General features: G+C 36.7%; 1 protein-coding gene and 1 long non-coding RNA gene across 2 annotated transcripts in view; one reads left to right on the top strand and one right to left on the bottom strand.

The window, feature by feature from the left end:
• LOC111053510 (unconventional myosin-IXa) overlaps nucleotides 1-22,753 on the bottom strand; it is a 111,276-nt gene that overhangs the window by 28,794 nt on the left and 59,729 nt on the right. Inside the window, exon 2 of the mRNA XM_039428643.1 lies at nucleotides 11,631-12,094. Within this exon, the coding sequence (XP_039284577.1) occupies nucleotides 11,631-12,094 (464 nt within the window). The remainder of the gene's footprint in view (nucleotides 1-11,630; nucleotides 12,095-22,753) is intronic.
• Nucleotides 1-22,753, top strand: part of LOC120351409 — a 54,877-nt gene that overhangs the window by 7,797 nt on the left and 24,327 nt on the right. The gene's annotated exons all lie outside the window — the stretch shown is intronic.

Here is a 22,753-nt window from a genome sequence, read left to right as displayed (position 1 = left end):
AGGACTTGTTAATATAGATAGTAATGAATGTATGTGTTTAGTTTTCGCCCATGAACTTACGACCATTTGTCCTGAGCCAATGGAGGTTGAACAAGTAGAAACTATAGTTGATTGTACAGATATAAGTGATTCATGTAAATCGAAATTTTCTAAGCTTATAAATGACATTCCAAATCTTCTACGAACAGATCATATGAATGAGGAGGAAAGAGACAACATCTTGAAATTAGTAAAACAGTATCCTGAAATTGTAAAACTAGAAAACGAGATATCAAGTAGCAGGAACTTAATGAAACATAAGATAATTACTACAGATGAAAATCCAGTTTACACGAAAAATTACCGGCATCCCCAAATCTTCCGAGAAGATATTCGATTGGAAATAGACAAACTTTTAAGGAACAAAATAATTCAACACTCAAACTCTCCCTACAACTCCCCGATTTGGGTCGTACCCAAGAAAGCGGATGCATCAGGACAACGGAAGATCAGAATGGTTGTAGATTTTCGAAAATTGAATAACAAGACTGTAGATGATAAGTATCCCTTGCCCAACATTGAGGACTTATTTGGAAAGATAGGACGTGCTACTTATTTCTCTGCTATCGACTTAGAATCAGGATTTCACCAGATTGAACTGCACCCAGACTCCATCCCGAAAACAGCTTTTTCTACTGAAAATGGCCACTATGAATTTCTACGCCTCCCCTTTGGACTAAAGAATTCACCCAGTTTCTTCCAGAAGTGTATGGACATGATTTTCGCGAAAATGGACAATGTTTTAGTGTACATGGACGATATTATTGTTTTTTCTGACAACCTCACTGAACATTTGAAACACCTCAAATCAGTATTTGAAAAATTAAAAGAACACAACTTGAAAATCCAGCTTCATAAAACAGAATTTTTCAAGCGCGAACTGTTGTACTTGGGTCATATAATTTCAGAAAACGGAATACAACCAAACCCCATGAAAATAGACGCAGTGAAGAATTTTCCTTTACCTCGTACTCCTAAAGAAGTTGAACAATTTTTAGGACTTACAGGATATTACCGAAAAATGATTAGAGATTATGCAAAGATAGCAAAACCACTCACCACCGTTTTAGGTAAGGAAAAACCATTCAATCCACACGATAAGGACTTCCAAGCAGCATTTGAGAAATTGAAACTTATGTTACAAAACGGACCTATACTACAATTGCCTGATTTTTCTCGTCAGTTCATACTCACATGTGACGCGAGCAACTTTGCAATGGGAGCTGTTCTTTCTCAAATATTTGATGGGAAGGACCTACCAATCGCGTTTGCATCCCGTACTCTAAATAAACATGAAGTAAACTTATCAACTATAGAGAAGGAACTACTAGCAATCGTTTATGCATGCAAACACTTTCGTCCTTACCTGTATGGAAGGAAATTTTTAATTCAAACGGACCACAAACCCTTACAATGGTTACACAATATCAAGGAACCCAATTCGAAACTAATTAGATGGAAACTCTATTTAGAAGAATTTGATTTCGACATCAAATACGTGAAAGGCCGGACGAATTTCGTGGCTGACAGCTTATCTCGCATTCCAAGTCACCCTGTTAACATGCTCAACCCCGAACCAGATGATGATTTAGAGGATCTCAGTCGAGTTGTTTTGGACGAGTTTCTTCGTGAATGTGGAATGGAAATCAAGATACTAATAATGACGATGCCGCAAGTATAGATGTAACAATTCACTCTCAGGATAGTTCGAATAGTCAAGTTGCAATAATGGAAGAAGACAAAATCATGAATGTAGAACATAATCAGTTGATATTAGAAAGAGGTAACGATCCTCTGAAAATTCAGAAAATTTTTGACAAAACAAGATTGACTTTTTACATACTTAACCCGTTTGATAAGGAAGAAATCAAGAGCAAATGCCTAGAATATCTTCTACCGAACACAACATACGGTATATATTGTTACAAGAAAGGCGCTCTCGAGCTTGATTATGAAGTGATGTATACAAGTTTTGTTAATATCATAACGGACTCGTTTCAAACAGTCAAACTGAAACGCTACAAGAAGATCAATCTGGATGTTACTGATGGAGAAGAACAGAAGGACATTGTCGCTAACTACCACCGCGGGAAAACGTGCCATCGAGGAATCAATGAAAGCTACAATCATATTCGGAAAACCTACTACTGGCCATCAATGCTTCGCGATATAACAGCCTACATTAATAAGTGCCAAATTTGTTTAAAAGTAAAATATGATAGGAACCCAGTGCAAGTAGAATATAAAGTTGCTCCTACACCACACAAACCTTTTGAAAAATTGCAGATAGACACTTTCCAGTACGATAAGATCAAATTTCTTACGGTAATAGATTGCTTTTCTAAACGGTTAGCAGCGTACCCCTTAGAAAGTTTGAATCAAATCGAGATTCAGAAAATACTTTTCGACTACCTTTCATCTTTTCCAACTCCGCAAATAGTACAAATGGATAATGGACGAGAATTCGATAATAACAGCCTACGAGAATTTTTCAAATTGTATGACATTGAACCATACTATGTGACGCCTGGCCACCCTGATTCGCAAGGACTTCTAGAACGAGCGCATTCCACCCTCATCGAACTTCTCAACGCTCTTCAATTGGAAAACAAGAATAGGACAACGCTTGAAAACATGAAATTAGCCCTGATAGCGTTCAACAACACGCTTAATTCCAATCTAAAACTAACACCCATGGAGATTACATATGGAGTTTCGAAGAATCCATATATGAATGATTTGGTTAATACATTAGTAACAGAGGAACGAACGAATGATTATCTGGATAAACTGAAAACAATTCACAATTTCGTTAAAGGAAGAATAATTGATTGATTGATTGATTGAGTACTTTATTTATGTAGATTACAATATATACTGGCTTATACACTTATATACAATAGCTTACAATACAGCAAAATTATAGATGAATTTACATAATATAGACTAAGAAAATAATTATTGAACTGTATATGATATGAAAAAGCAGTTTGTAATATAATAACTATAGATAATAATCATATTGTTATGCATCTACATAAATTGGCGGAGCTTTGGACATATCAATGTCCATTCTTCGGAAAGAATATTAAAAATATCCTCCCCACTAACTCTCTACCAAAACGTTAATTTCGTTATTTAAACTAAGGATTTATTATTAGTGGAAATATTGTAAAAGTTTTAATCAATATGAATATTAAAGAGAAAAAAAACAGAAAATTGATAGAGTAAAATAATTATATAGGTAGATAAGATCAAATAATTGATTAATAAAATGAAGTAGGCTGAAAGTAGATCAGGGTTATCAACTTTCAGTAATATACAGCATTATGCAGTGGATAATTGAAATAACATGAGTTTATAAAATATATATATATATATATATATATACAATTCGTTCTATAACATGGTTTAAAGGTTTGTATTTGTGGGATGGGTGGGGGATGGATGTCATGTGATCGTTCTAGGCCGGACAGTTTCAGTCATTTGTTCCAAAAGATGTTTTTTAAAGTTAGGATGAAGCTCGCTCGGCTCTCGATGGACCTGATAGAAACAGGAAGTGCATTCCATGCACGACAGGCACTGACTAAGAAGGATTTTGTGAAAATAGTAGTTCGATGATTGGGTATCCTTAAAGTACTTTCTCCGGTTCTAGTATGTGAAGCATCTATCCTCCTACCTTCAGAGACAAATTTGAAATCATCTTTAAAATAGTTCGGATTACCGTATATCAAGATATCTCTAACAAGCTTGACTATTCGAAAAAGCCTCTGATCGGGAAGCTTTAAAGTTGAACTAGCAATGTGGGCTGGGGTGATATGATCATGGCGTTGGAGAGAGTAGACGAAACGTAGACAATAATTTTGGCAACGCTGTAGTTTATCATTCAGAGTGACTTGCATATCGTTAAGAACAGAATTACAATACATTAAATGTGGGAAGATGAGAGATTGAACCAATAATAATTTAATGTTTCTAGGGAGGATATCGTGCATTTTCTTCAATGCATGCATGGCTGAGAATACCTTTTTACAAGTTTTGTTCATTTGTTCTGACCAGTCAAGAGTATTATTCATAATAATGCCTAAATTTTTAACTGAGCTACAGTAAGGAATGTCATTACCGTCTACACTAATTTTGTGAATCGATTCAAGGTCAATATTGTTTATAAGACGAGAATATCCAATTATAATGGGTTGTGTTTTGATGGGATTAAGCTTAAGGCCATTTTTCTTTGTCCATTCCACTATCGAATTGATATCCTGATTCATTATTCCAACAATTTTTTCATTAATTTTTGTTATGGGACAGCTTAATAGATTTGAAGGTCGTCTGCATAAGTATGGAAACTGGAGAATTTGATAATGGAAAAAGGTCATTAGCATACAAAGTGAAGAGGAGAGGGCCTAAAATTGAACCTTGTGGTACTCCATGCATAACGTTTTTCCAGGTTGACTTTTTGTCACCGACAGATACACATTGTTTCCTACCTAATAGATAGGATTTAAACCAAACTAACGAGTTGTGACTGAAACCAAGAATAGCCAACTTATTCAGAAGGACTGTATGATCAACAGTATCGAATGCTTTAGAAAAATCAAATAGGGTGAGGATGGTGCATTTTCTTTGGTCCATAGCTAACCTTATATCATCAGTGACACGAAGCAGAGCTGTCTCAGTTGAATGGAATTTTCTAAAGCCTGATTGAAAGTTATGAAGCTTACTATTGTTGTCTAGAAATTTACAACTTGAGCATGAATGAGTCTTTCTAGCACTTTGGACAATGCAGGTAGAATACTGATTGGTCTAAAATCCTCAACTTTATTGGGTGATGGAACTTTATTTAGAGGGCGAACCAGAGCAAACTTCCAGTTTTCAGGGAAAATGCCTTCTTCAAGTGACTTGTTGAAAATGTATGTAATGGTTGGTAAAACAGCAAATAACATCTTCTTGATAAATTTAATAGGAATTTTGTCTACACCCATAGCATTACTATGAATACGTTGAATTGCTCTGAAAGTGTCTTCTTCTGAGATTGGATGGAAATGAAATTGATCAGTGATTGGTAAATCTAAGTTTGTAACCTGCTCTTCAAGATCATCGATGTGATTAGCAATGACAACTTCGTCGCGTTGGTTAGAGTGTGAAACGAAATGGTCATTTATATTATTCAATGGTAAGTCAATTTGTGGATTCGATTTCTCTTTGCCAAGCCCGAATTCTTTTATTCCCTGCCTATAATAACTGAGAAAGAGACAAGAACAACAAAAGTAAATCAAGACCGTGAAAAAGAGATTGAAATTCCGGATGAACCATACATCAAGACGACGTTCAATAAGAAGAATAAGCCGAAATATTTCAAAGTGAAATATGATAAGAACACCAATCTAGCGACAAATTCAAGAGCGATCCAGAAACGCCCCTTCAAAATTCATCCCAATCGCATTAAGCGACCACGTAAAGTGAACAAAACTAATGATAATTCTGTTTCAGATGAACGAACACCTCCGCCGAAGGCGAAACAACCCAAAGATCCGCCACAAGACAAGTCTAAAACTGGCAGACTTCGCCCTCTGATTGTCAGCCTGGCAGCCCTCAACCTGGCCCCAGTAGACGCATTCAAGACGACTGACCTCTCACGATCAGCAGGAGTGTACCCATCCGAATCCAGGATGCTTTCATCATTAACAGAACCTACACCTACGTGCATAACATCAACATTACAGCTTTACAAAATGAACTTTCTACACTCAAAAGTTCAATACAATTGTTAAATAGAAAAGAAACCGATAAAACAAAAATTAAATTACTTCAATTACATCTCGATCAAGTTACCATGAAATTCGATCATATTTTGTTAAATAAATTTCGAATAAAAAGAGGTCTTTTAATGGATTAGGTTCCGCTATTTCTTGGTTAACAGGAAATATGGATGCTGATGATAAAGCTAAATATGATGAAATTTTGACAAAAGTGCATTCCAACGAAATTAGTTTAGAACATGATCTTAAGAATCAAGTTTCAATCAACAAAAATCTAATTAGTCGCTTTAACAATGGAATTGATGTAATCCACGCTAATAATTTGAAACTTAACAATTATTTTAATTCTGTCAACAGTAAATTGATTCTGTAGAACTGAATGAACAGCATCATATTTTGTTTGACACGCTAACAATAATTCACAATAGCATCGATGTTCGTATTTTGCGTTAGGAGCGTGATGTGAATAGAGTGGAGAGTATACAAGACAGGGGCGGCATTAAAATATGGCGGACAAGGTCAAAGGTGTCGGATGCATGCGTAGGCAAAATATTATTATCGCCTCTCCGTTACCTGAACAAACAAGCATAGAGCAAGTGAAATAATAGAGAGGCCGACAGGAAAAGTGATCCAGGTATTGTTGATGAGTCATCGCTGCTTCTCACGGGAACTGTTTGATTGATTCGCATTCTACTTTGGTCGATGAACGAGTCTCTGAATTTCAATTGGCTGCCGATCAGGCACGAGTCAAATAATTAATAATTGCCATCTCGCGCCAATACGTGACTTGGAATGGGAATCCATGCACTGCCTTTATGCCGCGTGTTTACAGGAGTGGGTGGTTTGGTTGGAGCTGGCTAGCGTACAAGTAAGCCAATAAACAAGTAGGTAGTGTTGTAAACTGTCTATTTGAGAAGAATTCTCCCATTTTTTCTTTAATTTGAATAATGTACTTTTCTAAAATAATATTACCCATCGAAGACACTAGTATGATACCATAGAGTCTCTCAGATGGACAGGAATTTTCAAGAGTAGAAAAACTACTTCTTCATTATTGATCATCAAGTAGAGTGTTAGTTGAGATCAGTCAGTCGAATTGTCTGATGGATGTTCTTATAATAACTATGTTCTTATCGATGGGCACATCAACTAGTGCATTAAGTATTAACGAGTACATTGATGGAATCACTCATCTTACATTCATTAATGTGATAATTCATAAACAATCATGATCAACAAAATCGCATTTTGAATTATTTAACAAAAGATTTATTTATTTTCTTGTAACACTGTTGTTAATTGGTGAATAAATTCGATTTGATTCGATATCAATTGTTATCAAACTCAATTAAAGCATTCTACCATTAAAAAAGACAATTTTCAGCGATTTTGAGAGTTTCCACAGTTTGAGGTTGTGGCATTTTATTTTAGCTATTCACATGTATTTTAGTGAGTTACATGTCACTTTTCTTTTAGCAGGGGTGGCGGCAGGATATCAGACTACCTGGTGGCTCTAGAGCCTCTCTAGACAAATAACGAATAATTTATACATGTATTTCTCTAAAGAAACTAAAATAATTCAATAATACTCTTACTAGGTACTCATTTTTGGTCAAAACCGCTCTTCTGTTGCAAAATTACTATCCACTAGAACTAGATCCGAAATTGGCAAAAAAGTGCGGCCGTGCATTCTGAAGTGTGGGAATCAGATTTCATGCTGCAATTACTCTGCAGAGTGTATAATTAGAGCCAAGTTACACGTGTGCAGTGCTGTAAAACAGTGAGAAATTAGAAGGAAGGCCAGTCAGATGGATTAAAAAAGAATAAGTGCTATACTCGGTTTACTGTGATGTGCAATCTTCAATGAGAAGCATTGAAGGGGCTTTGTATGTGAACAACCTTGAATTTGTGTCGGTACGGTGTGAACGGTTTGATTTGATTCTGTAGCTTTTAAAATTCAGATTCATGGCCGCAGACCACATTAAGGTAGGTTGTGTTACGATTTCGCGCCTCACACGTTCTCACAGAGGTTCGACGTGAGCTTTGGGATCAAGATAAAGGAGAAAAGAGTGTAGGCTAAAAGACAGAGAAAGAGAAAGTGTCTGAGCATCAGGGAGCGAGTGGGAGAAAGAGAAAGAGATAGTGAGTAAAGGAAATTCTACCCAGACAGGTCTTGCACTTGGTCAAGTGGTCAAGTGCTAGCCTTCCATCCTGTCCTGTGCTTATTGTAAGCTGCAGGCTCAATTACATTTCCAAATCACAGTAATCCACCAGAAACGCTGTATTATTTCCCATTCTGGGTTTAATTCTACAGCAGAGAGCTACATCGATTACTAACTTCTTCTTTGTTTTTGGAACTGTAGTTGTGAAATTTGGGGGCACACTGGAAGTGAGAGAGAGAGGCTTTCTAATAGGCTATGTTACTTGAACTATTCTATTAATGTTTCATGCTTGAATTATAATTCAATTGCATTTGAAAATAACAATCTGGAACCATCTGTAACCATGTTTTGCAAATTTTGATTCAGAGCTCTCTAGTTATTTATTTTTCAACAGTAACATATTAATAAGTTATTCAATTTGTTCTGGTATTGCAGAGGAGCCCACCTAGGGATGCTATGACGGAAACTAAGTTATTGAAACTACGTCTAGGAGGGGTTCTAGAACAACTAAGATTAAGGGAGGAGGTAGCCTATTCACCCCTGTTTTATAATATTCTATATCACATTTTTGAATGCTATCCCTACAATTCCACCTCTTCACTTAATTCTGCATGATTCTGTGGGACTAATATTCCACATACATCTCATTTATCCGTCAATTAAAGAATCATTTCACACTCATATTTCAAATTTATCAATGAATGAGCTTTTTAATCATTGGCAGATAAACTTCACATTTTTACAAATGCGTTTCCCTATTCTGTTCGAATAGCAAGCATAAGAACGTCATCCTTATGACTGTATTGTATTGAATAAATAGACTTGTTTCTACAATGTACATCAAAACAAGCTTAGACCATCATTCTCAAGCTTATCGATAATACTGATTTTCTACATTCATAGACTACAGATATACACATATACATTACTGGCATTCTAGATGTAGGGATCTCTAACCTATCCAGCCTAGTTCTAGATACAGTCCTGTACAATCAAGACCTGAAGCCAACATGTGTTTGAAACATCTACCGGGCGGGCCTAAACTTGATTTGCCGCTTATTTCTAGGTCATGTCTGTCATTGAAGGCCCACGAAAGTCGGCCTGTAAACAAATCAAATCAGAATAGATTGTAAGCATTGTTGGCTCTTGGTAATAATTATTCTCCCATCCACGGCAATCAATCATAGCTGTTGTGGAGCCCGCGGGGTCCTAACGGTTCATGTATAATAAGTGGACAGATTAGTCCAAGTCATCGTCATTTTTTATATATAAGTATGTGAGAGTATTTGAGTATGTGAGAGTATTTAAGTATGAGAGAGTTTTCCACAGATGTGTGAGTTTTTTTCTACATGAGTGTGAGTTTTTTCTACCTGTTTGTGAGTTTTCTACGTGTCTTTTTTCTCCCTTGTAAGTCTTCTTCCTAGAATATGATATTTGTAAGTTTTTCTACGTGAGTCTTCAAGTATTTTTCTTATAAGTGTAAGTTTACAAAGTATGTGCTCCTCCTTCTGTGTGTATGAGTTTCTCGGCTATGTGTGTGTCCAAAGCACGCATCCACAAATGTTTGAGATGATGAATATGCGGTTCAGTGGAACCTGTTGTTTGAGGCTAAGCACCTATAGAGTTATTGACGTTGATAAGAATCTGATACGAGCGGTTGCTGTTGTTCTCACAGATCTGTTGTTATGGGCATGTGGGAAACACAATTCATCAATCAAGGTAGTTTGTGATTTTCGATTGTCTAGAGTGTCAGAGATTCATCAGTGCTGTTACTAATAACATTGGAATAAGTAGAATATATGTATATTTGATTAATGCATGACAGTGCAGATTCAAGAAGAATATAACACGATAAAGGATGACTCATGATGAACAATGCAATATTATTGACAAAAATAATCCTCATATTATTATTATGTCTGACTCAAATAAGATGTTCGATATATTTTGGAAAAGGTAAGAAAAATATTATTGTGCTCTTACATTTTTGAATGAAATATTTCAAATTCCTTTACACTAAGTAACTTTACCTTGAAAACTTCCTGATTATTGTTCAACTTTTATAAACTCAACTTGAACAAAATAAGATGAAGATTAGCTGACACGGTTCTTGACTGTCACCCAATAGTTAGCTTACGGAAAAAGCATAGCAAAATACGGTCATGAAGCTTACGGAAAAAGCACAGCAAAATACGATCATGAAGCTTACGGAAAAAGCATAGCAAAATACAATCATGAAGCTTACGGAAAAAGCATAGCAAAATACGGTCATGAAGCTTACGGAAAAAGCATAGCAAAATACGGTCATGAAGCTTACGGAAGAAGCACAGCAAAATACAATCATAATAGCCTGATCAATGTGTGTACACGTGATATGAAATCATCAAGTTATTCAGTACAAAATAATGCTACGATAAGCTGATCAATCAATTAGAATTCACCAAGATCACTGATCCTGACCTTTATAGGAGGCACTGGAGGAGGATTAGATGTTAGAAAGAAGTGGTTGAAGTGAGATTAGTACTGTCAGCACTGGTTGGATGGGAAGCATTGGAGTTATTTATGAGGAATGCTGCTGACAGTTTGAAGTGAATGTGGAAAGGGTATCGACGTGTTTTGGCTTGCGGTAGCCGGCAGCAGCCTTCCTCCAAATTGTCGGTGATTAAATGGAGAGCCTTTTCGTGACGCGGCGACTGGTTCACACGTCCCGCACAAGGTGTCAAGATCAAGAAGATGAATAATGGGGAAGGATGAGTGGATGAGGAAGAGTGGGCAGTGGGAAAGAGGGAAGTATGAAGAAGAGTAGGATGGAGAAAAAGACGTGGGAGGATATACTTAGAGATAAGAGCACCTATGTGATGGCTCTGAGCAGGAACTAAGGTGTGGATGATTTTCAACTTTTTGAGCTTAGCCACTCTGTTTATCAACAATAAACGTTGGTTGGTATTCCCCTTGATTCTAGTAAACATAACCTCTATATATACGTAGTCTCCAATATTCAATTTGTCTGCTCTCTACTTAGATGAAAATCACACAATAGAAGAATGTTTGAAGAATTATTTTCACTTATCAATTTCATTGCAACCAATATTTACTTATCAATATTTTGCCTACCATGTAGGCCTGGTTTCCAATGGATTCAATGGTCCATTTGATGATCCAATAAGGACCGTTTGCACAGTCAAAGCTTAAACTCGATTTAATCAGCTGGTGGCTTAAACTCAAAATGAAACACATTATAACAAACTAGACTTGATACGGATTTAATCCAGTTTAAAATGAAATTTAGTTTAAACTGTCACTGTGCAAACGACTCTAAGTGTCCTAGAAACCGGGCCATAAACTTCTATTCAGATTCACAACTAACTTCAAAAAATATGTTTTTAAATTTCCCACCATACCAATCTATGATAAGTCTGTGATACTGCTTTATTTCTGTAATGAGCTTCATCACAAAGAATCTATAGAATGATTGTCTTTGAATTTAGCAAAAAATTATTGTTATCAATTCATGTAGCTTCAAAATATTGATTTTTGGCTTTTTCCTGTAACAATGATCAACATATTCTCCAATAAGCATTGTTGCAACACGTGTAATATGTTGATTGGGTTATATTTCTGGTGAAATCTGATTCAACTAATTACCATTATCAAAAGTGGTACTCACATAAAGCTGCGAGGCACAAAACCTCGCGTGGAGACACTTGAGCAAAGCATCCTCGGTGAGGGGTCCGGCGAGGTGGATGAGGTCATCAAGGTCAGCCACAGAGGTGGACCCCCTCGGCTGCATGGCACCTCCAGGACCCCCCACCACACCCCCGCCACCACCTACCACCCCTCCAGCATTTATATGCTGCGGTATAGGTGCGGGTAGGTGGCGGGGGAACGTGGGCGGAGTGCCGATCGCTGATTGGTTGGTGGGGTGCGTTCGGAGCGCTGATTGGTTGTTGGGATGCGACGCTGCGCTCTGATTGGCCGCTGTCGCCGGCAGAGTGGGCGGGGTGTTGGGGGCAGGAGGCGTGCCCCCTGGCTGACCTTGGACGTGCAGTCTGTTGCGCAGAGTCACCAGCTCTGAGCTCAGGCTCTGCAGTCGTTTCTGCAGGTGAACCGCTTCATTCGATGAGGAAGCATCTAAAACATATAATTCGAAATTAATAAGGAAATTAGGTTTACAGTGAAATATTACAACAAAAAATATTAAAGAAGAAGAAGTAAATCAGAATATCAATAATTTTATTTTTATAGATTTTCAATTAGCTTCTGATAGAAATAATCTTTTTTAGAAGACATTTTAACCTCCTGAGTCCCTTTAGGCTACTTTTAGTATATCTGTGAGTATACTATGTTGAAACCTGACGTTCGAGTATCATTTACCTAACAAATATATGATGTGCTATTTTTTAGGATAGCATTTCCATGTGTAGTCATTTTGTAACCAGTTGGACCAATACGTTGATTGGGGTCGGTTTGCAGTAGCACCAGCTCCTTCTTACAGCAGAGCTGAATTTCCATAATTACATTCTCCTAGAAATGAGTCTCAAATCATGGTTGTTTCTTGTTACTCAAATTCTGTATCGAGAATTGAAATGCTCTTAAAAATGTTTTACTTCATTTTTCATCAATATTGGCAGTACCACTAGCCCACTGGCGCACCCTCCCAATATCACAAAATTTAGCTCCCCTCCCCACTATAATGACTATACTTTAGTTGACTGAATAACAAGTCAGTATGATAGGAGCTTCTTTAATGAGATGATGTGAAGATAATAGGAGAGGATTGCTAGCCAAAAACCGTGTTCAACTTTGGTACACAGGTCTGAAAAGGAGAGATGTGGTGATTGAAAGCTTTGTAATATCCATTAACACAGAATTAATAATAGCAGAATTAATTATAGGAGTTTTCTCTGCCATTAAACAGTATGCATGCTGCTTGTCACGTTGCGAAGGTATCTGGTTCGCTGCCAAGGTGGTATGAAAATGAAGCATAAATAGGTACTAGTAGGCAGGAATAGCATGAGCTGTGAGATGCGCGAGAGGAGAGATAATGGAGTGAGAGTGGGGAGGCCGCTCGAAACTAAGAGAGGGGAGGTGGCTGGAGCTTGTTGTTGAGACGGAAAGGCTCACTGTCGCCTTTCCTACTGCTTATGCTATTCGGCCTATGGGAGCGATGTGCACCGTACGGAGGTCAAGTTGAGACTGAGTCAAATGCTTCCCCCACCACTAAAATTCTCTCTCGGGCTACGGCGCATCTTGAACTTAGAGCTCATGCTATTCCTGACGGGCTGTAGTTCGGTAGTTAGAACAGAGAGAGGGTAAAGAGAAAAGTGGGTGAGGTGTGAGGAATGCGTTGCAGAATTAAAAGTCACAAAATTATAAATAGATACCTGTGAAATCACGATAACATCTCCAAAGAATTGATCAATCTTTAGCATCATTCTTTTGGTGTCTTTTAATATAGTCTGGTATGCAAATCAGTAGCAATATCATCTTTGTTCTTAGTTGAACTAAAAATGGCTTCTATCGATTGTTCGTAATGTAAAAAGGACAATAAGAACGTACTATCAACAGAGAGTAAAGAATGTGCATTCTATATTCTCTGACTATAAACAATGGTACGTTATAGAAATTCTATGCATGGATTACTGAACTTCTTTTGGCTATTGTTTTGTGCACATTCTTACTCTATTTTTGTATTGTGCCAGCTATTTTTGTTGTTTATGGCTATATTAAGATTGGCTATAGATCTCTTTATTCCACTCTATTTATAGGCATAGTTTTCAACTGTTGAATCAATTCATCTGTTTTATGTTAGAAGCCTTATTTCAAGTCACCTTCTTCATTGACAACCGTGAAGATGGCAGACCTGCCGAAAGATCTCGTTGTCACAGTAAGTGAATAAATTCATTTATTGAAGTAATTAGGCTGCTAGTCGTTCTATTTAATACAAAAAAGTGATTCTTATTCTATGTATTATTTCAACAAGATGATGTATTCTTCATCTTTTATCGCTTGGGCTGTTCACATACAACTAATGAAGCACATATTTCAACTTGTAGGATGTGAATGAGCAACTCAAAGTTGCTTTGTGTTGCTATCACCAGATTGCTCTGTGAATGTGAGCATCCTTACTGCACTATTTTCAAAAATTCACTCTTGAAGATTTCGTGTATGATTTCACTAATTTTCACTATCTATGGTGACAAGATTCCTTGTTAATTCTCAAGAATTTCATACATTTTCCTCCCTACGTTGAATAATATATTGGAAAATATAGCAACTGAATTCTCTGATCATGCAAAATGATGAAACCTGTCCAATATGGTTTTTCAATTTAGAATTTGCTATTTCATAATAAGGAGATTTCACAAACAATCACAGATGAAAAGAGTCATAAAAGTCAACTCCTATCTAACTCATATTCATTGTCATGATTCTTGTCGATCATGAGAATTCTACTCCATGGAAGAAATTCCATTCTTTTTCTTGGAATGTGTAAATCTTGAGAAAAAATAGCTTGTTCTCAAATGAGTAACTAGCTGAATCTTCGCCAAACTAGAAATGCCATATTTCCTAAGAAATACCTCGTAACCCTCGTCTTTTGCTAACAATCATTACATATTTCAAGCAACAACAATGACGTCTACTTTATGACCAGGACGCGCACGAATGAACGGGTATCGAACCGCGGACTCTGAGGATGGCCGGAGACGTTTGAGTCATACTTTAACCAACACGTTACAGTACTTGCTCGAGAATTATTTCCTCACTTCCAGCTCAGAGATAATCTGCTTCTCACTACGGCCTTTGGGGGAAAGACCCGCTCGTAATATATACTTCTATTTGATGAAATTCAATTGAGCTCAGATCTCTTCTAATTTTCTGCCCTTTACAGTCTTCTGCATTTATTTTTTTCAACTTTCTTCCAAATTTTCTTGCACTTTTTGTGAAATGACCATTTTATGATAGAGTCCATTCTATATATTATGTGAAGTTCAAGTTTCTGCCCTATACTCTATTCAGTATTTTGCTGTCTTTTAGCTATAAGAGCTTCAATTCAACTTTTTTTTACATAAATTTTTTGTTATTGATATAAATCGATTACATAGACCATTCCACACTTTGAATCATAGGACCGCACAATTAATTCATTCCAAATATGGGTGTTATCCATATCATCAACACTATCTGTTCAGTACTTTGTCTCCCACCCTTTACAAGAATGAAGGTTAAAATTCAATCCCAAAAGTGGACAGCGTTCAACTTTGATTAAGTTCTTCTCACTTCTGGCTGACTGTTCAAACATCGATCACAGTTTGATTCCTCTTCAGCCATTGAACTAGTGGTTACTATAATGACAATACAACTTTAAAAATTTCCAAAGACGATAGTTCAATGAACTTGTTGGAGAAACTACTCTCAACTTTTAACGGTTACAGTAGTTCTTTCAATTAAATTTATAACGGTTGGTTTTTATGACTACTAGTTTTAAAAGTTCTTAGTTTGGTTGAAGAAGCTTTTCTTCTGCAAAGCAGGTAATTAAATATAAATATACTCAAAATTAGCATTACATTCCTTCTCGATTTCACTTATGAAATCATTCTCCCACTTCATGAGTTGAGTTGCTAATACAGTAATAGTGTATGAAGAGTGTTTTTCATAAGGATTCAATTTTTCAAGCAGTCGATAGGCTATAACAATGTAATAGTTTAATAGCCTTTTCTGAAAATACGTTTTCCCTTCATTTCACCTTCCTTTCCAAGTCTTCATCCACCACTGACACTTCATTCTACACTCCGCGTACTCCCAAATAATGGCTGCAGTGTTGTTGTTAATCACCGACGAACTTAGCAAGCTGCGGCTGTTTGCTGGCTGCTCGTTGGTCATCACCTTTTGCTTTGCTCTGTGTTCCGTTATCGAATAAAGTCTTTCAAGCGAGACCTTAACGATTTGATCAATCAGAGCCGGGTATTGAAGTCTATGTACTAAATTTCGCCTCCACGACGAGGTGCTAGTTATTTGTTCTGGAATTGCGCAAGGTGTAAAGATCAACTGGCTCTTCTTGTTCTATCTACTAGGAATTCACAGCAATCACATTTGGGAATGCCAGCGGCCTCTCATAAAATATCAAGCCAGATGTACTTGATTCATGATTCATGAACTGCAACCTTTCATAAAATATCAAGAACCATAATTGGTGGTTCATCTTCTAAGAATCTCCTACTAATGCATACTTGCAACGATACTTTTGAAAGAATATTCTTCTTATTTGATTGATAAGATTGTAGACCTTGTAGAATGTAGTAGATTGACTATTTGTAGATTATGAAATTAATTTATATATCTCTCAATCTTCTTCAAAGTATAAAAACTGCTTTGAGCAGTTAAAAAATGGAAAGGAACATCAAATGTTTAGATCTTGAATAGAAATAATGTTGGTTGATTTGCTTAAATCGTTGTCTCCTTCCTTCAGAAATACGTATCAAAAAAGTATGCCTCCTTCCTTCAGAAATACGTATCAAAAAAGTATATCTCAGCCCGTATAAGTATATCTTTGCCTTCAAATTAGCAAAGAGGAAGGAAGTATTCTTCAACCAGCATGAAAAATAGGATATTTCCATTTTCATCAATATTAGTGAAGACCAACAAAGATTAATGGAAGTATTACCTCAATATTTGATCATAGATTGTGACGTTGATGTGATGTGCGATAGAATAAAGAATATATCTATGATTCAACATTCGTACAAAATTTAGAAAGTTTTCCAGTACGGCATTTACACCAACAATAGTCTTTTCTAGAGCTTTTGAACATTCTTCAATTATAAGGGAACAAATCACATCTGTTCCAACCCTGTAAAAAAGAGTCTTCTTCATTGATGAAAACAACACCTTCTCCCTATTATAAATTAGCCTACCTTCAAACAAAACAAAGGGTAGAGAAACAATGATCGAAGACTAATCAAAAGGAGCTAGAGAAATTACAAAGAAAACATGTGTGTCTGTTTGGGGTACGTGTGAAAAGCGAGCCCAAAAAGAAAAGTAACATGATAAGAAAGGAAAGAAGATGAAAGAGGAGGAAGAATGATATGGACGGCGGCCGATCTCAAGGTCGTCGGAGGTCACTCACTACACGTGTTGACCAACAGGGCAGACTGAGGTCTCACCACAATCAACGAGTCTTGTTTAGACGTTGGTGCGGCTTGCTCTGTCCTGGAGTGCTCTGATCCTGCTTGATGGATGTGTGGACCACAAGGCTTCACTGGAATGCACCTGTAGTTTTTTGAACAGTAGTTTTGAAAATTAAACACTAGACAAAACTAGTCTACAAGTCCTTCACCTTCATTGGGATTCTAATATAATATTGAAACTACTAAAAATCGAACATGATTCTATTATTGCAAAGATTAATAAATTCTGCGTATTAAATTTTCAGATTCTCAGTAGATTTATTGATCGGAATTGCACTTGGTTTAATCAAATATTGGTATAGATTAGGCTATGGCCTTATCTGTCATCTTCCTGTACGAGCAATTCAACATATAGTCTGTACAAATTTACTTCAGATTTGGAGGAATATGCAGCGCAGAGAAATGGAGGGAGATCAGCACAGTTGCCAATTGTCAGTCGTCTGACTGCTTTCAGACAGGAAGCTTCGCATGAGTAGCATGAGCACATGAACAGTCACTAGAAGTTGGAAAGCGCTGGCCGCTTCAAAACGGCAACATGTATGCTTTCTCTGCTGCGCATGTGCATCCCAAGTAAGAAGTAATTCTGTACAGAGTATAGAGGTGGAAGAAACTCAGATAGAAAAGAGGAAATAATTAATAAGCTCTCATTCACTCTCGCATTAACTAAATTACTATTTCCTCATTTTTCAGCTTGTTATTGGTTGAGTGCTGTCTAACGCAACTAAAATATACTGCTGTCAAGACTTGAGATTTGCAGCTCATCCATTGAATAGTTTGAATGAATTCCCATTAGCTGTTGCCGTAATTGAGGAATCGCTTCTTCCTCATTGACTAACTAACTGACCTATGCAGTAATGAAATTGCTAGTATGACATTGGTTGATTGTGATTGGTTCAATTCTATCCTACTTAACTCCCATTTGCTATCGCAAAGGAAATACTACTCTTTCATTAGTTTCTTTTCGATTTTGAGTTCATTCTCGCTTACTCAACTATCATTGACTGTAACGATGACGTCGAAGTTCATTTATTTATTCAGATTTCATAATACACAACCCAAATATATGATCAGAAAAGAACCAACAGACCTAGCCCAAAACTGTTCACTTTCCGAATTTTGATAAAAGTATGTCTAAAACGTAGGTTATTTTGCTTTACTTACTCACTTGCCTCACGATCAAATTTTAAGTTGCTGCTTGTTTAGTGGCTAGCCTGTAATTGTTCGAATAATAATCACTCAATCATCTCCTATTAAACCGTCAGACAGGGCTGCCTAAAAAGCAGTCGTTAGGTCATGTCAGAGGCCCTGAAATTATCAGTTGCGACCTGAAAACTGTGACACCAGACCTGAGCTAGCCAGGTCACTCGATATATTTATTATTTTTCTACCTCCTATGACAATGTAATCCTTTCTTTTCCATTGGTCAGCTATTGATTTGTTAGATTCTCACAGTATATTATAAATTAAGAATATTATTTTGTTTGACTATAGTTACAGTTACTTCGTTTCGTTTTTTATTTAAACGAAAGATTATATCTTAGAACCCACTATATCTTGAACTTAACATTGATTAGATGGGAAGCTTATATGGTATTGTAGAGGAATGCTAAAATGTTTATGTGGATGTCACAATAGAAAATCTATTGACTGTTTCTTCACCTCTTTACAGTGAAGACATTACAAGGCTTCATCACAGTATTCTCTGGAATCATAAACATAATCATTGAACATAATCTCAAACTTGTTGGAGGACTCCGAACCATGTCTTTTCGAAACGACCTGTAGCCATAGTAGGAAAACACATACTATACATATGTATTATTATTACTATGGCTGTAACTGCCTAATAATAATAATAATGACAGCCACTTCTTCACTCACTGCCTCTGCTTTTGACAAAGCAATTTTTCAACAGCTAGTTTTGCGTTGCGTTTTCCTCATCAACCAGTCGGCATTGATTCTCCATCTAGATTCACCTTTCTTCTTGGGTTGACCTCAACACATGCTGAACTTGAAACAGGGGTTTCGAAAAATGTTACAGGAGTAAGGTGATGAGATAATCATGAAATAATTACGAATAATAACTACACGTATTACACGTCTCAGTACTGTGTTTGATTAAGTAGGCTTCAAGTTGAACTGTAATGACATTAACACTAAAACCATAGGTGGAAGTAAATTTGTTTAATAATAACACTTTTTTGGATATATTTTCGACCACTACTACTACCACTACTACTACTACTACTACACAAAACGTTAATTGAATACACTATACAGGACGGATTGAAAACACCACCTACTAGGACAGATTTGAGGGAACGGATATTTCTTTGATTTAATTAATATTGATCTTTAACACGTCTGATAAGAGCGCGTTACACTGTTAATGTTGTAACGTGGAGCATAATTCACATAATTGACGTCACATCGAGGGGCAATGTCTATATTGACAACCCCCAAAACTCCACATCACACAAATTGAAGAGTTTTACGTCACATTCAAAAGGGCCAGTTCCAAATTCATTTTATTCGTATATTTGTTACATTATGAACTTAGTAGGTAATTGTTATGATGCATTACAATTCCCATGCTCCTCTCAGAAATTACTGAGTTTACAAATTAATTATATACACGGAAATCCATGATTGTTTTTCGCATTACACTGGGGTCGTATAAATTCCCTAAAACTGAGGTAAGACCTTTTCAATCCAATATCTGTAAAACCGACCAATTCAATTCTTTCACCAATTCTTCTTCCTTTCCAATTCTTCATTCACCACTGACACCTCATTCTACACACCGCGTCCTCCCAAATAATGGCTGCAGTGTTGTTGTTAATCACCGACGAACTTAGCAAGCTGCGGCTGTTTGCTGGCTGCTCGTTGGTCATCACCCTTTGCGTTGCTCTGTGTTCCGTTATCGAATAAAGTTTTTTCAAGCGAGACCTTAACGATTTGATCAATCAGAGCCGGGTATTGAAGTCTATGTACTAAATTTCGCCTCCACGACGAGGTGCTAGTTATTTGTTCTGGAATTGCGCAAGGTGTAAAGATCAACTGGCTCTTCTTGTTCTATCTACTAGGAATTCACAGCAATCACATTTGGGAATGCCAGCGGCCTCTCATAAAATATCAAGCCAGATGTACTTGATTCATGATTCATGAACTGCAACCTTTCATAAAATATCAAGAACCATTGGTGGTTCATCTTCTAAGAATCTCCTACTAATGCATACTTGCAACGATACGTTTGAAAGAATATTCTTCTTATTTGATTGATAAGATTGTAGACCTTGTAGAATGTAGTAGATTGACTATTTGTAGATTATGAAATTTATTTATATATCTCTCAATCTTCTTCAAAGTATAAAAACTGCTTTGAGCAGTTAAAAAATGGAAAGGAACATCAAATGTTTAGATCTTAAATAGAAATAATGTTGGTTGATTTGCTTAAATCGTTGTCTCCTCCTTCAGAAATACGTATCAAAAAAGTATGCCTCCTTCCTTCAGAAATACGTATCAAAAAAGTATATCTCAGCCCGTATAAGTATATCTTTGCCTTCAAATTAGCAAAGAGGAAGGAAGTATTCTTCAACCAGCATGAAAAATAGGATATTTCCATTTTCATCAATATTAGTGAAGACCAACAAAGATTAATGGAAGTATTACCTCAATATTTGATCATAGATTGTGACGTTAATGTGATGTGCGATAGAATAAAGAATATATCTATGATTCAACATTCGTACAAAATTTAGAAAGTTTTCCAGTACGGCATTTACACCAACAATAGTCTTTTCTAGAGCTTTTGAACATTCTTCAATTATAAGGGAACAAATCACATCTGTTCCAACCCTGTAAAAAGAGTCTTCTTCATTGATGAAAACAACACCTTCTCCCTATTATAAATTAGCCTACCTTCAAACAAAACAAAGGGTAGAGAAACAATGATCGAAGACTAATCAAAAGGAGCTAGAGAAATTACAAAGAAAACATGTGTGTCTGTTTGGGGTACGTGTGAAAAGCGAGCCAAAAAGAAAAGTAACATGATAAGAAAGGAAAGAAGATGAGAGGAGGAAGAATGATATGGAAGGCGGCCGATCTCAAGGTCGTCGGAGGTCACTCACTGCACGTGTTGACCAACAGGGCAGACTGAGGTCTCACCACAATCAACGAGTCTTGTTTAGACGTTGGTGCGGCTTGCTCTGTCCTGGAGTGCTCTGATCCTGCTTGATGGATGTGTGGACCACAAGGCTTCACTGGAATGCACCTGTAGTTTTTTGAACAGTAGTTTTGAAAATTAAACACTAGACAAAACTAGTCTACAAGTCCTTCACCTTCATAAGGATTCTAATATAATATTGAAACTCCAAAAAATCGAACATGATTCTATTATTGCAAAGATTAATAAATTCTGCATATTGAATTTTCAGATTCTCAGTAGATTTATTGATCGGAATTGCACTTGGTTTAATCAAATATTGGTATTGATTAGGCTATGGCCTTATCTGTCATCTTCCTGTACGAGCAATTCAACATATAGTCTGTACAAATTTACTTCAGATTGGAGGAATATGCAGCGCAGAGAAATGGAGGGAGATCAGCACAGTTGCCAATTGTCAGTCGTCTGACTGCTTTCAGACAGGAAGCTTCGCATGAGTAGCATGAGCACATGAACAGTCACTAGAAGTTGGAAAGCGCTGGCCGCTTCAAAACGGCAACATGTATGCTTTCTCTGCTGCGCATGTTCATCCCAAGTAAGAAGTAATTCTGTACAGAGTATAGAGGTGGAAGAAACTCAGATAGAAAAGAGAAAATAATTAATAAGCTCTCATTCACTCTCATTACTCTCGCATTAACTAAATTACTATTTCCTCATTTTTTAGCTTGTTATTGGTTGAGTGCTGTCTAACGCAACTAAAATATACTGCTGTCAAGACTTGAGATTTGCAGCTCATCCATTGAATAGTTTGAATGAATTCCCATTAGCTGTTGCCATAATTGAGGAATCGCTTCTTCCTCATTGACTAACTAACTGACCTATGCAGTAATGAAATTGCTAGTATGACATTGGTTGATTGTGATTGGTTCAATTCTATCCTACTGAACTCCCATTTGCAATCGCAAAGAAAATACTACTCTTTTATTAGTTTCTTTTCGATTTTGAGTTCATTCTCGCTTACTCAACTATCATTGACTGTAACGATGACGTCGAAGTTCATTTATTTATTCACATTTCAAAATACACAAATCGAATATAGGATAAGAAAAGGACCAACAGACCTAGCCCAAAATTGTTCACTTCCCGAATTTTGATAAAAGTATGTCTAAAACGTAGGTTATTTTGCTTTACTTACTCACTTGCCTCACGATCAAATTTTAAGTTGCTGCTTGTTTAGTGGCTAGCCTGTAATTGTTCGAATAATTATCACTCAATCATCTCCTATTAAGCCGCCAGACAGGGCTGCCTAAAAAGCAGTCGTTAGGTCATGTCAGAGGCCCTGAAATTGATCAGTTGCGACCTGAAAACTCTGACACCAGACCTGAGCCAGCCAGGTCACTCGATATAATTATTATTTTTCTACCTCCTATGACAACG

Source organism: Nilaparvata lugens, chromosome 5 (genome assembly GCF_014356525.2).
Source record: "Nilaparvata lugens isolate BPH chromosome 5, ASM1435652v1, whole genome shotgun sequence".
In the NCBI taxonomy this organism is placed as follows: Eukaryota; Metazoa; Arthropoda; class Insecta; order Hemiptera; family Delphacidae; genus Nilaparvata; species Nilaparvata lugens.
Note: the sequence above shows the minus strand (reverse complement) of the source record. Positions and strands in the feature narration are given on the sequence as shown.